The sequence below is a fragment of the Mus caroli genome, chromosome 2, assembly GCF_900094665.2.
Source record: "Mus caroli chromosome 2, CAROLI_EIJ_v1.1, whole genome shotgun sequence".
Lineage (NCBI taxonomy): Eukaryota > Metazoa > Chordata > Mammalia > Rodentia > Muridae > Mus > Mus caroli.
The window spans coordinates 114,111,830-114,128,027 of NC_034571.1; the positions used below are offsets into that span (position 1 = coordinate 114,111,830).

The window sequence follows — 16,198 nt, forward strand, 5'->3', positions numbered from 1 at the left end:
GGGGACAGACAGACCAGTAGGCAGGCAGAGAAATGTTTCAGAGATTAAGAGGGCTTGCTGCTTTCAGAGGACCAGCATTCAATTCCCAGCACACATGTTAAGTATCTGACAACCACTAATTCGGACGCTAGATCTGACACCTTCTTTTGGCCTCACAGACACCATTTATATGTAAAATTAATTTTAGAAATATATAAGTACTGGGGTTGGAGAGATGGCTCAGCAGTTAAGAGCATGGCTGCTCTTCTAGAGGACACGGGTTCAATTCCTAGCAGACACATGTCAGCTCACTACTGTCTATATCTCCAGTTCCAGGGGATCCATAACTCTCACGCAAACATACATGCAGGAAAACCACCAATGCAAGTAAAATAAATAAATCACTAAAATCAAAAATAAGGGGGCTGGAGAGATGGCTCAGCGGTTAAGAGAACTGACTGCTCTTCCAGAGGTCCTGAGTTCAATTCCTAGTAACCACATGGTGGTGCACAACCATCTGTAATGGGATCCGATGCCCTCTACTGGTGTGTCTGAAGACAGTGACAGTGTACTCATATACAATAAATAAATTTTTAAAAAATAAAAATAAAAATCTTTTCAAAAAAAATGTTATCACCCCAAAAAGAAGGTAATCAGTGACCTACTTAGAAAAAATAAATCAATCTGCAAGCCATCACCTGACAAGTACTTACTGCCTACTCTGCAAACTCGGGATACATTAACCTGGATCGCTTTAAAACTTATTGGGAAGCCAAACATGGTGGTGCACACCTTTAATCTCAGCACTTCCAAGGCAGAGGCAAGCAGATCCCAGAGTTCAAGGAGACTCTGGTCTACAAAGTGAGTTCCAGGACAACCAGAGTGACACTGAGAAACACTATCTTGAGAAAGCCCCTACCCCCCAAAAAAGAGAGAGACATAACTTGGCAGTTCTTGCTCTGGCAAAGGACCCAGGATTCATTCCCAGCACTCACAAAAATGGCTCACATCTGTACTACAGTTCAAATCTGATTCCACCTTCTGACCTCTATGGGTAGTACCAGACAAACATGCTGTACCCATAAATATATAAAATCAAAACAGTTATATAAATAAAACAAAATAAATAAATTTTTCTAAGCTTGAAGAGGAAGCTGGTGAATCTCTATAAGTTAAGGCCATTCTGGTCTACGTAACAAGATCCAGATCAGCCAGAGTTGCAAGGTGAGACTCAAACAAACAAAAAACCACACACACACAAAAGAAAACAACAAAAGAAAAAACACCTTAGAAGAAAAAAAAAAGAAAAAGAAACTTGTCCTGAGGGAGAGAAAACAACTTATAACCAGCTCCACATGTGAGAAAACACATTTCATACCAGTGCTCGCATCCACATCAGGTATCGGGCTAGAACCTGAGTTAGTGGTCACCAACTGCAGATGCTCTTGGTTGACATCATATGGCACTGTATGTTCTTCAACATCCTGGCTCTGGGACAGTTCCAGAACTCCAAAGCCCAACTGTGATGAAGCAGAATCTAAGAACAAAACTCCAAAAGTTAGTTATCAACCCACAACCTTATCAATGTGCAAACGGCTGTTTTATCTAAAAAGGATCGTGTTTAAAACAATCTTTTTGCATTTGTGTGTATATGTCTATGAGTACACACAATCACAGCTGAAGTGTGGAGGTCAGAAGTCAATTTGCAGAAGTAAGTACTCTCCTTCTACAATGTGGATCCAGAGACAAAACTCAGGCCATCAGGCTTAGCTTAGCTGGCAAATACTCTTACCTGCTAAGCCATCTTGCCAGCTCCAAGGATCACACTGAATGCTTCATATCAAAGCTTTGGCACACATAATTTTTCCAAAACAAGACGCATTAAGGGATTGGGCATGGGGTGGCTCAATCCCAAGCATCATAAGAAAAAAAATACAACAATAAAACTATCAGACTGGGTGTGGTAGCACACACTTAAATGACCTGAGATGAAACCAGAGTATTGGTGGTGCATCCTTATAATACCAGCACTCGGAAGGAAAAGCAGGGAGATCAAAAATTCAGGTTCATCCTTAGCTGCATAGTAGCCATCCTGGATCTTGTAAGACCCTGCTATAAATAAACAAATAAATACTGAAATATGGGGGAGGGGCCAGCTAAAAGACTCAGAAGGTAAAGGTTCCTGCTGTCAGGGCTGACAAAACAACCTGAGTTTGATTCCCTAAAATCTATGTGGTAGAAGAAGAAAACTAACTCCCACAAGTTGGTTCTGACTACAAACACATCATTAAATTAACAAAATGAGCACTTGGGAAGCAGAGGCAGGCGGATTTCTGAGTTCGAGGCCAGCCTGGTCTACAGAGTGAGTTCCAGGACAGCCAGGCCTACACAGAGAAACCCTGTCTCGAAAAACCAAAACCAAACCAAAACAAAACAATAAATTAACAAAATGTAGCTTTTTAAAAGGGGGAGGTACATAATAAAGCAAAAACTTAAGATATATAAAGCCTTATAAACACTTTAATATGGTAGACAATGTCTATAATCTATAGATACATCAAAACCACACCCAAAGGTACTCAGACAAGCAAGCACAAAAGGAGAAGGAAACAAAATGCAGAAAGCAAGCTGGTCAATGAGCAATGTAATTACTCAGTTGTGCGTTTTTTGGTTTTGAGAGGTCACATTATATAGCCGAGCCAGGCCTTGAACTTGTAATCCTCCCTGAGAGCTAGAGCTCTAGGCATGCATCACCATGCCCAGCCTCAAAGGGCATGAATTGAAAGTTTACCCGTCGTCTGTGGTGCCATTATGAAGTGGTGGAACCTTTTTATACTTTGATTTTGACAGGGTCTCACTCTGTAGCCCAGGCTGGCTTCAAATGCAAGGCAACTCTGTCTCAATTCCTAACTGCTAATATCACAGCTGAGCACCACACCAAGCCCTTTAAGAGGGCCTAGGGGTTGGAGAGACGGTGCAGTGGTTAAGAGCACCAACTACTTTTCTAGAGGTTCAGAGTTCAGTTCTCAGCAACCACATGGTGGCTCATTACCATCTGTTATGGGATCTGATGGCCTCTTCTGGTGTGTCTGAAGACAGCTACAGTGTACTTAGATATAATAATAAATAAATCTTTAAAAAATAATAATTTAAAAAAAAAAAAAAAGAAGAGGGCCTAGTGGAAGAAAACTGGGTTGAGAGGGACAGGGCCACCCCATCTCCCCTCTGTCTCTCCCTTGTTTCCCAACTACTTTGAGGTGAAGCAGCTTTGCTCTGTGTGCACCCAACCATGATATTCTGTCTAGTCACAGGCCCAAAGTAACGAGGGGACTCCCCACGACTGTTTATTTTCTGGAGTATTTGGTCATAACTTTGGAAGGCCACTTAGCAGAGAAAATTCAGTTATCAAGTTTATTGAGACATCTTAAATTACTTGTGATTCTCAGCTTAATCGTAGGAAATCTATGACATGGTGAAGCAGTCGAGCTCCCTGTGTTCATAGTAAAGGGGCATGAGAAGACTCTTATTCTGAAAGGGCACAGGCTACCTTCAGCAGCAAGGGAGTGTGTGTCAGCACTGGGAGCGTTTGCTCCCACCTCTTCCTTCTCCTCCTCCAACTCCTCTTCTTCCTTCTCCTTCTCTGGGAGAGAAGCAGCTTCTACTGTCACTGCCAGAGCACTGCAGAGAAAGAACACAATCGTGTCATGTCCCCCGGTAGAGAGAGGCCGAGTCTGCTAGAAGCACACTGGATTTTGCTCAGACTATCCTCACACACCAATTACCCCTTAACCAAATTAGAAATATAAACAAACCCTGATGATTTCAGTGCTGCCTATAGACAGTACATAAAAGGTTAATGATTCAAAACACTGTACCAAACTGAGTAACAAAAACTAAAGAGACCAAAAGCATAAATATACTTAAATGTTATCTTATTATCCATTATGTAAATATTATCTTATATTTTATTAAAGGCATGTACCACCACTGTCTGGCAAAAATACATCCTTTTTTAAAGACGTTAATACTATAGTCACAATGCATAATATTAAGACAAAAAAATAATCAAAAACATTAGTGACACATACAACATCAACTACATAGAAGATACAGAATTGATACAAAGAAAACCAAAGATATGAATAGTAATAATGAGCTCTAAAATCAGAGACACAAGTATCTTTGAACTTGTAAAGAAACCACAAAAAAATTTACTGCCAAAAAAAAAAAAGAAAGAAGATTTAGACAGGCATTATAATTACAGCCCAGGCCTATAAAACCCAACACTGTGAACATGAAAAAAAGAATCAGAAGCTGAAGGTTAGCGTCTGCTAAATACAGTAAACTTAAGATCAGTCAGGGCTAACTGACATAAGGATAAAAGGGGGAAAAGCCATATATACTTAATATATAACATACATATTAAATACTATACTATTGCTCAATACTACACAACTAAGGAGAGAAAAGAGATAGATAGATAGATAGATAGATAGATAGATAGATAGATAGATAATACATAGATGATAGATAGATAGATAGATAGATAGATAGATAGATAGATAGAGAGATAGATAGAGGCTTCCTATCTCACATATGATGAGTACAAAAGGATCCTTTCTGGAAAATAATTCAGAAAGATTTATCAAGAGCTTTAAAAAGTTCATAAGCAACAATTTCAGTGTTTTCTCTTTCTGAAACTTAGTATGTAACCAGGATGGCCTTGACCTTGGAATCCTCCTGCCTCCAAGAGCTGGGATTACAGGCATATTCCCAAATTTACTTCCAAAAAGTTTTTAGCTATTAAGAAATAATCTCAAACTGGGCAATGCTGACACACACCTTTAAACCTAGTACTTGGAAGGCAGAGGCAAGCAGATCTCTGTAAGTGTGAGGCCAGCCTGGTCTACAGAGAGTTCCAGGACAGGGAGAGCTACACAGAGAAACCTTATCTCAAAAAAAAAAACAAAAAAAGGGGAGGAGGGAGGGAGGGAGGAAAGGGAGCTATGGAGAGAATGTGTGAGAAGGCTGAGGCATGAGAATCTCAGGTGCGAGCTCAGCATGCACTACCCAGGATGGATGACTTCATCTCAAAAAGAAAGGGAAAGGAGTAGCAAAGGGTATTCAATATTGGGGAAATTATTAATTTCATAATCCATCATTAAAAATGCTTGAAATGCTGGGCACAGTAACACACACACAGACCTTTAATCTCATCACTCAGGAAGCACAGGCAGGTAGATCTCTGAATCTAAGGCCAGCCTGGTCTACTCAGGTCTAGTAAAGACAGGATTACGTAGAAACCCTGTTCAGAAACAACAATAACAGGGCTGGAGAGATGGCTCAGCAGTTAAGGGCACTGACTAATCTTCAACAGGTCCTAAGTCCAGTTCCCAGCAACCACATGGTGGCTCACAGCCATCTGTAATGGGATCCTAAGCCCGTCTCTTCTGGTGTGTTTGAAGAGAGTATATTCACATACATTAAATAAATCTTTAAAAAAAGGAAAGAAAGGAAACAACAAGGAAAAAAAGTTTAAAACAATTTACATATAATATGTGAAGTTATATTGTATCCTAAATCCAATAAAATATAAAAGACATCTTTAACACAACTGAAAAAAAATCTGAATCTAAATTGAATTGTTAGCATGCAATTATCTGTTTCTATATTCAATTTTTTATTTTTATTTCATGTGCATTGGTGTTTTACCTGCAAGTCTGTGTGGGGGTACCAGATCCCCTGGAACTATACAGATAGTTGTGAGCTGCCATGAAGGTGCTGGGAATTGAACTCAGGACCTCTGGAAGAGCAGCCAGTACTCTTAACCACTGAGCCATTGCTCAAGCCCATGTCTGTTTATATATTTATATTTTATTTATACCAGGGTTTTATATGCATATATGCATTCATGGTGCCTGCAGAGGTTAGAAGAGGATTACACATCCCCTGGAACTGGAGTTATGAATGTTTGTGAGCCACATGGGTGCTGGGAACCAAATCTGGTCCTGAACCTGGGTCTTTGCAAGAGCAGCAAATGCTCTTATCTTGGCAACCCTTGAAATTAATATTATTGTACTACAATCACCTAAGGTGTTACCCTTACTTTCCAGGGATGAGTGCTAAAACATTTAAAGGGGAACTATGAGTGTGTACTACGAAGTATACGCATACACAGAAAGGACAGAAATGCACTAGTTTATCTCTTTTCAAATAAGAACCTGGGCAGGAGAGATGACTTGGTGATTAACAGCATGAAATCAGTTTCTTACAGAAGACCTAAGTTCAGATCCCAACATCCATCTCAAATAGCTCCCAACTGACTACCAGTCTAGCTCCAGGGGACCCAGTGCCCTCTGGTGATCTACACTAGCACCAAACACACAAACTGTCAGATACCTACACTTAATGAGAAGTAAAAATAAACTTGCTTTTGTTTTTCAAGACAAGGATTCTCTGTGTAGCCTGGCTGTCCTGGACTCCTTCTGTAGACCAGGCTAGCCTCAAACTCAGAAATCCACCTGCCTCTGGCTCCCAAGTGCTGGGTTTAAAGGTGTGTGCCACCACCGCCTGCCTTAATAAGTAAAATGAAAAGCTCTGGGCCAGTAAGATGGCTCACTGGGTACTGGGTATTACTTGTATTCACTCTCTGAAACCACATAATGGAAGTAGCAACCTAATTTCTAACCATGGACCTTCATACGGTAAATGGAAAGAAGCTGTACTGACCTCCAAACACAGGCCATGACATGCACGTGTCTACACAAAAACAAAATTGTTTTAAAATGTAAAGAGAAGCACACCCCTGAGCCTTCTGTCTGTTGTCCTTTCTATCTAAGTGGAGATGGGCATGATTAGCCTTTGGACATCAGCTATCTTCAACCCTTACTCAGAATCAGTTTGGATTTTTGTCTGTTTGTTTGTCGGTTTAAGAAAGTCTCAATCTAGCCAGGCAGTGGTGGCAGGAACTGATACAGAGGCCATGAGTGCCGCTTACTGGCTTGCTCCCTCCCCATGGCTTTCTCAGCCTCCTTTATAACAGAACCCTGGAACACAGCCCAGGGGTGGCCCTACCCTCGACAGACTGGGCCCTCCCCATCAACCACTAATTAAGAAAATGTCCTGAACGCGGCCTAGCGGTCAGCCTAGTCTATAGAAAGAGTTCCAGGACAGCCAGGGTTACATGGAAAACCCTGTCTCAAAAAACTAACAAACAAACAAGAAAGTCTCAATTTGAATAACCAGGCTAACCTAATATGTAACTCAGGCTGACTTGAACTCAACATGATCCTCCTGCCTCAGCCTCCAGAGCACTGGAGTCATGGATGTGCACCACCACCACTTGCTCCCAAAGTTTTAACTTCAGAACTATCCATATGACTCCACAATGTCGCTCTCCAGCCAGCATATGAACCGCTTCTGATGGCTGGAGACACACATACAGAGATCTATCTACCTGTGCTTCCTGAGTGATGAGATTAAAGGTGTGTGTGTGTGTGTGTGTGTGTGTTACTATGCCCATATGCATCTACAGTTCAACTGTCTCTCCTTCAGTCTTTTCCATCTCAACCACTACTCCATTCTAGCTGCTGAAACAAGACCAGGATTGTCATTTCCGCCTTCCGGCTGATGCTCCACTCATACTCCATCTTCAAATCCTATTTTCAGATCTCAGAATCTCACTGACTAATTATCCACTTTTACCCTGAACTTTCTAAAATAAACTACTAGTCATGTTATCTTATTAAAATACTTAACAAATGTCATAAAAAATATAAAACTTGCTCTGTGAAAAGGAATTTCATTCTTACAAGGGATTAAAAACACAAGCTACACAGTGATAATATTTACAAACCAAACCAACACAGCTACATCTAGAATTTACAAAGCACTCTCTAGACACACTCGGGACTAAACAGTGGTAGCTTATGCCTTTAAACCCAGCACTCCAGACACAGAGGCAAGCAGATCTCTGTGAGTTCAAGGCCAACCTGGGCTACAGAGAGCATTCCAGGACAACCAGGGATACACAGACACCCTGACTTGAATACCACCACCATCACCACCACCACCAGCCCCCCCTTTCCCCCCCCAAAAAAATTAGGACATAGCTCAGCAGTAAAGAACTGTGCCATGCACAAAGCCTCAAGTTCAACTCCTAGGATGAGTGGAGGAGCAAGTAAAAAAATAAATCAATTTAAAAATGAAAGACATAGACATTTACCCTGAAGAGGACAGCAGATGGCAAAGCAGCACATGAAAGGTTCAACCTCATTTGCCATTAGGAAAATAGAAATTCCAACCACAAGAAGATATTACTATACACATATCAGGGTTGGCTCAGTTGGGAAAGTGCTTGCCTAGAGTGCATAAGGCTAAGGACTCTGCCCTCAGTACCACAGAAACCAGGCAGGTGATGCAGGCCTGCATTTCCAGTAAGGAACGTTGGAAGTTTAAGGTCATCCTCAGCTGCACAGCAAGATGGGGATTTGAGGCTGATCTGAGATACATGAGACACTCTCAAAAAATATTTCTAATTGTAGATATTATAATTTACAAATAATGAAGAGGCTGATAATATAACCTTGTCACAGAACACTGCTTAGCATGACTGAAACCTCAAGCTCAACCCAAAGCACTCTAAAAGACAACTACAGTGAAAATATTAACAGTTGGTGAGAACAGAAATTAGAACATTTACACACATTGCTGGATGATATACATGCTCTCAAACACTCTGGAAGTTTGTTCAAACAAGTAATGCAACTACCAAATAGCCAAACAAGAACCTAGGCATTATCAAAGAAATGAAAGCTGAGGTTCACATAAACAATTTGCAGAGTGCCAAGCACGGTAGCCACACCTTAATCAGTATTCAGGAGGCAAAAACAAGCAGATCTGTGAATTGACTGCCCTTGCCTACATAGCAAGTTCCAGGCCAGCCACAGCTATATAGTGAGTTGTCTCTCTAAAAAGAACAATAAGAAAAGAAAAGTAAAGACAAGAAAAGAAAAGGTAGCCTTTGCCTGCTGAGCAATCTTCCTGGCCTTTGTGTAAATATACATATATATATATATCTATGCACACACAGGGAGTCTGACAGCCTTCGTTCATTCAATCCCTGGAATCCACACGGTGGAAAAAGAAAATCACAGTTGTCCTCTCTGACCTCTACCTGCACACCCACACACATATACTCAAAGACATAAAATAATAATAATAATTTGCACAAGTATTTATAATAGTTTCATTTACAATAGTCAAAAACTTAAAAAGATATGCTTCAACCTATGAATAATGACGTATCTGATATACTCTGAAAGACTACTCAGATACACAAGAAACACTTTGATGGGCCTCCCAAAAGTTATGCTGATAGAAAAGAAAAAAAAGTCACATATACTTGCATATTTATATAACATTTTGAAATAATTTGCTAAATTAACATAGGTTAATGACTGCTAAGGGTTCAGGTCCACCCGATGAAGGAAGGTATGACTTTAGAAAGAATATGAGACATCTCTGTACACCACAACTGTTCAGTCTCTTGACTGTAGTGGAAACACACAAATCCACACAAGTGATAAACTAGATACACAGTACCCAATCACAACCTAACAGAATCTAAGAGAATGCCCGAATCAGCAATCTGGCTATAACAGTATAGCTTTGTAAGCTTACTATAACAGACACAAGGCAAAGTATACTCAATCTCTCCCTGTATTCTTTGTTTTTAGTTTTTGTCTGTTGAGATAGATTCACTATAAATGCTAGGTTATTCTTGAACTCACTATGTAGTCCAAGTTGGCCTCAAACTCCAAAATGGTCCCCCTGCCTTGGTGTCCCAATTACTAAGTTTACAGGCATGTGCCACCACAATGAACTCTGCACTACTTCCTATAATAGTGTGTGAGTGTACAACTATCCTCACTTAAGAATGTTTCATGGGGGCTTTAGATATAGCTCAGGAGTAGACAGCTTGCCTACGATACACAAAGCTCTAAATGAAATAATGAAAATAAACATGTTAGACTACAAAGATAGCTCCACAGTTAAGCGCATTGGTTGCTTTTTTTTTTTTAACTTTACATTTCTTTTTAATAAAACAAACTTGTGCCACAGCTCCAATATATGACCCACACATCAGTCTTTCCGCATTGGCTGCTCTTCCTGAGGACTGGGGTCACTTCCTTGCACCCACGTGGCAACCATCTGTAACGCAGGTTGCAGAGGATCCAACACCTTCTCCTGGCCTCATGGGGCACTCACTACATGTTGTGCACAGACATAAACGTACAGGCAAATATCCATTACACATAGAATAAAACCTCAAAAAGTTAAATACATACAAATGAATATTTAAAATGACAATATTTGGGGCCAGGAAGATGACCCAGTCAGTGAAGATACTTGCCACCAAGCCTGTTGATCTGAGTTCAAACCCCAAAATACACATGGGAGAAGAACTGATTCCCTCCTGTAAGCTATCCTCTGACCTCCACAGTACATGTGTATATCTGCCCCTCATACACAAAAAAAACCAACAATTTTTAAAAATCTAATGGAAAAATTTTAATATATGCATTCCTCCATGTTATATTATAGGACAACTCCTATTTAGGAACATCTGTTTATATCATCAGAACTCTGGGTAAAACAAGATGGGGCAGGGGGAATTTTATGACACAAAAAAATTTTCCCAAGCAGAGTTTGTGTTTCAAAATATCTGCTATTCAGAAAAGATTCTATGTGCATGTATGTGTGCTATGTATGTGTACTGTGTGTGTGCTGTGTGTGTATATGTGTATGCTATTTGTGTTATTTGTTTTGTGTTCTGAGAAACTTCCACTCTTTTGGAATCAGTCTCAAATTCTCCCCAGCTCTGTGGCCTCTGTACATGAAATGCACTCTCTGGAAAGATCCTCCTCTCATATGGCAAGGCAGCGTCTCAACCCCCTAACTGTGACTAACACATTTGCATTTATTGTTTAGACTGAATTCCTCAAAGAAGTATTCCTTTACTCCCAGCTGGATTATTTACACATTGTTCTCTTTGTAATGAACATAATTGCAACTTAGGACTGAGGTAAAAACTGGGTCTCCCCCTATTAAGTTACAAGCCCCATGATAACAAAGTACATGTCACACAGTACATCTATTGAACATGGCCATAAAATCTGTATTTACACAAAGAGCAAGAGCAACACATTGATTTCAAACCAGAAGGGCAGCCTGGAGCACCCAGACAGCACTGCTGTAGTTACAATGTTACAATGGAGTGTGCCGGCCAGGCGTGGTGGCGCACGCCTTTAATCCCAGCACTCGGGAGGCAGAGGCAGGTGGATTTCTGAGTTCGAGGCCAGCCTGGTCTACAGAGTGAGTTCCAGGACAGCCAGGGCTACACAGAGAAACCCTGTCTCGAAAAACAAAAACAAACAAACAATGGAGTGTGCCTACTGTGCACCCAGGTTACAAGCCAGAAAAGCACATCTGCGCCAGGCACACATTCCTCAAAGACATTAGAAACCAAAGCAAAGAAAGATAACAAAAGGTAAGTGGCACCAGGCGTGATGGCTCACCTGTCATCTCACAACTGAGGGCTGAGACAGGAGGATCACCACTATTAGAGGTCAGACTGTACTACACAGTGAGTTACAGAACAGCAAGGACTACAGAATGAGACTATGTCTCAAAAACAAAACAAACAATATAGTCACAGGTAAGTGACGCAGTTGGGTATAGGGACAAGCACCATGACAAACGGCAAGGAATGCCCAGGGGAGGCGTCCACCTGTAATTAGGGCAAACTGGAGACAGTAAGGACTAGCAATCCCAAAAGCAAGAAATGCAAGCTACACGAGAAATAAATTTATTTATTTGTTTATTTATTTGTTTATTTACTTGGAGCGGGGAGGTCCCTAGCCCTGGCTGGTCTGGAAGTCTACTTGTACACCAGGATGGTCTTGGATTCACATAGATCTACCCACTCCTGCCCCAGAAGAATTGGAATGAAAGTTGTACAAGACTATATCAGGCTCCCATTTTTAAATCCAAACTCCTTCAAATATATTTTAACATTATGAGCCTAATCAAAGTTATCCACGGGTCAAGATGAGCCCACTAGTTTTCAGAGTGATTAAAAATATCCATTTCTTCTTGAGGGAAAAACTTATGTGCAAATACAACATAACACACACCAGACAAAACTCTTTAGGGTAAAGCACAGTTGCAAACACATCAAGCTAACATCCCCCTCTCAACCACCTCCCCTCAGCCTCCTCTACAAGGCTACTTAAGGCTGTCTGTGTTCTCTGACCAAAGAAGAACCGGGCAGAAGCCTGAGAAACAGAATAATAAGTAAGACAGAGAAGGAAGGGCTGGCTCTCCCTGAACCCAGTAAAGCAAATGCTTTCATGTCCCTGCCCATCAGTACCCCACTGGGGACAATGTCTTTACTGCACAGCTGCTTAAGGATAGAATTAACTTAAGATTATGTCAGAAGTCAGTAGCAGGCCTAACACAGAGGACGCCATCATCCTGATATACATAAGACACAGTAAAACTTGAAAACTCTTTAGGGTAGACATTACAATTTGAAGTTGTAGGAGTTGAAGGAAGAAGTGTTACTTCACAAAAGAGATCCCAGCTCTCAGTCCTAAAACAGTACTACCTATAGAATCCCCAAATCCCACTCCCCAGTTCACAAAACAAGATTAATAGCTTTATCTTTGGGATGAATCAGCAGGTACAGATAAGAGTTGATCGAATAATAAATTGAAATCAACTCCTTTGACTGAAACAGTAGTTTACCTGCTTGTCCTGTTTGGCTGAGGTAACCGTTCAATGACCTGACTGATGGAACCACTGGTACCCAAATGAGAAGACTCCACAGGATCTGAAAAAGACAGAAGGAGGTGGAGATTAGCACAGAAGACATTTGCCATCAAATTTTAATACAAATTGAGAAATGGCGGCAACACCAAACGAATCACGAGTATCCAAAGGCTTACTAAACACTAGATAACAAACTAGGCTTCCTTACACATAATCTCAACTGCATGTTTAAATCGTTCTGCCCCCACAGGACCTTAAACACTGCAGAGAGCCAAGCTTTCAACTGCTCACCTGAAGCTTTCTTTTCTTTCAGATGTTCACTGAACGAGCTATTACTGTCTCCTTGTTCTACAGCAGATTGTTCCGGATTTGATACAATATCCTAGAAAACAGGAGCACATAAGATCCTCACAGTACACAAAGTATACAAAAGCGACCTTTCTGCGGGTGAGAACACGTTGATTTCATTTTTCGTTCCCCACCAACTTTATCCAAAAGCTAACAATCAACTAAACACGTTAATTTTCTGGGTTAGTTTGGTATAGGGGGGATCAGAAAAAAAAATAACAACTTGAACAGGGCATCATCACTCACTCACCAACACGGGGTTCTCTTTGTGCATCTGCAGATTAGGAAGGTGTCGAGATAGCACGCTGAAGTGAGAGCCTGCATCTTCTTCCAGAACCTGGCTTTCAGGCTGAGAATCTTCTATTATCAGGCAAGGAGTGTCTTGCTGAGAGAAATCTGAATCCAATTGACTTCCAGTAGGGTCCATCTGCTCCCCTGGAATGGAATAACAAAAGATCAGTTCGGAGAGTAACCCTACAGAGCTTTCCACACACAATCTGAGACTAAATAATGGGGCGGAAATGTGAGAACCATTCTAGGGCTCTCGAGTAGCCCACATTTGCAATCGCTCTTAGCACTTTCTCAGCCATCTCCCCAGCCCTCATTTCTCCGTTATTTACCACCGCGCCTCTGGATCCTTCGATCTCCCCCTCCCTCCCTCCTTTCTCTTCACCTTCCCTCAGACACGCTTCCTTCCTCACCTCTTCTCCCCGCCCCTTTCCATCCCCCACACAACTCTCCCCGCGTTCTGACGCCACTAAGCCCCGGGAAGACCTCTTCGCAACCCCGGCGGGCGGGAAGCCCACGGCACTCGTGCGGCCTCAGGACCACCGCGGTGGCTGCCTCCCCACCCCCTCCCCGGCCCTCCAACCCCGTCCCCGTCACCGCCGCCGCCGCCATGCTTGCCACCCCGCCCCCTCCGGGCAGCCAGCCCTTCAAGCCCGCCACCCGGGCCTCCGCGGCCGGCTAGCTCGGCTCCGCTCGCAGCACTACCTGGCATCCCGGCGGGAGGTCCCTCTCCCTGGATCTAGAGGTTTCTGCACGCTGCCCAGGCCCCTCCAGGTCGATCCCCAGGTCGCCACTGTCGCCACCGCCGCCACTGGCCGCGAGCTCCCCCTTTTCCCGTCACGTCACGCAATATCGGACTGCCCATTCGCTGCTGTTGTCTGCCACTCAGGAAATCCTATGGATGATAGGTGGCTGAGGTGAAGTGCCCGCCCCCCGCGTAAGAAAAGGAACACGGCGGCGTGTTTCCATGGTAGCATGGACGTCGCAGGCCCTCCCCCTAATACAGCCAGCATGACAGTATCCTTGAACCGAAGGGACATTAAGAGGGCATGAAATAAAAACCCCTGCCTGAAGGACCGGGGTACTCACTACTCACACTTGAGGACTTCGGCCCCTTCACTGACTTCCGTGGAAAAGGAGAGTCTCCTGGCTTTTCAAAGAAAGGGCAAAGAGGAGGAGAATTGAGGAGAGGTAGTACTTCTGAGATGGTGAAATGGAAGAGACAAGGTTTGCCAGTGTCGATCAGGATCCCTTCTGTAGACCTCTGCCTGAATTTAAAGGCTTCCGTTTTCCCACTCTATGTCTCTGGCAGTTTTGATTTTGTTGTTTTATATTGTCTTCGTGTTCCCACTCCCTTTCAAGCTTCCCTATTTGTCTCTCTCTGCCCTTTCTTTTAGGGGATTGCAGCAGCCCCAGACGCTTTGCACCTCCCATTGAACGAACTGAGCATTGTAATCCTCAAACTAGAAGCAAAGAGAACAGCTGTCACCCCTACTAACTCAATGACCTAAAGGATCCAGGCCCAGAGATTTAATTATCCTAATCATGGTGTCAGGGTCTTATAAAGGGTGTGGCAGCTGTGACAACTATTAATGAACTGAGCTCAAGATACATATGTGGTTTCACTGTCATTTTAATTTACAGAGCCGTTGGATCTGGGCTAGAATTCTAACCAAGCAGCTGTCAGGAGGGAAAGCACCTAGCACAGTGCCAAGAATATACATAGAAGGCATTAAAATGGAGGCGGTTTTCTCTACTCCAGACTCAGAATTATTTAGGCACAGCCCATACATGGTTCTCAACTTCTATAAATGCCCAGTTTAGCACTTGAAATAAGCCAAGCTTAGAGAGGAGCATCCTACCAGCCAATCTCCTCTCTGCTGCTATAAATTACAGTGATCATATTTTCCTAACCCAAAAATCAAAGCATGTTGTCTTCATATGCATTACTTGTGGAAACAAAAGGACCAGCTTAAATGAAATTGCTCTGAAAATTTTAGGATCTATTGTTATAACTAAAATTCTAATCCTAGAATGTTTTACAAGTAGAAGAAAAATGACCCAAATCACAGAGACACATCTTACTTCTTAATCCTAAAATCATTCATGATTGACTCCTGAGTTTCTCTACTGAGTACTAGACATCCAAACAATGCAATCAAAAAAAAAAAGAACCCACCTCAAGCCGACCTCAACTATAGCAGAGCATTAAGTGTATCAGTCTGCTTAGCTTGAGAGGAAGGAAACCAACTAGGTCTAAGACTGGGCAGACTGAGCTGATTCCCACAGAGCCCTCCTCAGGGCCACCATGTTGTTAGTCTCCAACTTGACACTGCAGCTCTCTTCCCCTAGAGAAACATAGATACCTAGGTCTTTCTGATTACTTTGATGTTTTAAAAAATGTGTTTGTCAAAATTTATATAACTAAGCACTGGAAAGATGCTCAGCAGTTAAGAGCACTGCTTGCTCTTCCAGAGGACCCAGGTTCGATTCCCACCACCCACACAGTGGCTCACAACCTTCTGTAACTGCAAATCCAGGGAATCCCACGTTCTCTTTTGGCCTTGATGGGCACTGCATATACATACAGCAAGCAAAAGCTCATACAAACCAAATAAAAATAATTCTTAAAGAAACTTCGGGGGCTGGTGAGATGGCTCAGTGGGTAAGGGCACCCGACTGCTCTTCCGAAGGTCCAGAGTTCAAATCCCAGCAACCACATGGTGGCTCACAACCATCCGTAACGAGA

General features: G+C 42.3%; 1 protein-coding gene across 4 annotated transcripts in view; it reads right to left on the reverse strand.

The window, feature by feature from the left end:
* The window catches only part of Tp53bp1 (tumor protein p53 binding protein 1), a 93,327-nt gene that overhangs the window by 58,741 nt on the left and 18,388 nt on the right, over positions 1 to 16,198 (reverse strand). For all 4 annotated transcript variants that reach the window (XM_029473427.1, XM_021156751.2, XM_029473425.1 and 1 more), the window contains exons 2-7: positions 14,155 to 14,344; positions 13,412 to 13,596; positions 13,105 to 13,195; positions 12,790 to 12,874; positions 3,527 to 3,657; positions 1,358 to 1,516 (exon numbers count right to left, since the gene is read on the reverse strand). In XM_029473427.1, the coding sequence (XP_029329287.1) occupies positions 1,358 to 1,516; positions 3,527 to 3,657; positions 12,790 to 12,874; positions 13,105 to 13,195; positions 13,412 to 13,596; positions 14,155 to 14,161 (658 nt within the window). In that variant the 5' untranslated portion in view covers positions 14,162 to 14,344. The remainder of the gene's footprint in view (positions 1 to 1,357; positions 1,517 to 3,526; positions 3,658 to 12,789; positions 12,875 to 13,104; positions 13,196 to 13,411; positions 13,597 to 14,154; positions 14,345 to 16,198) is intronic.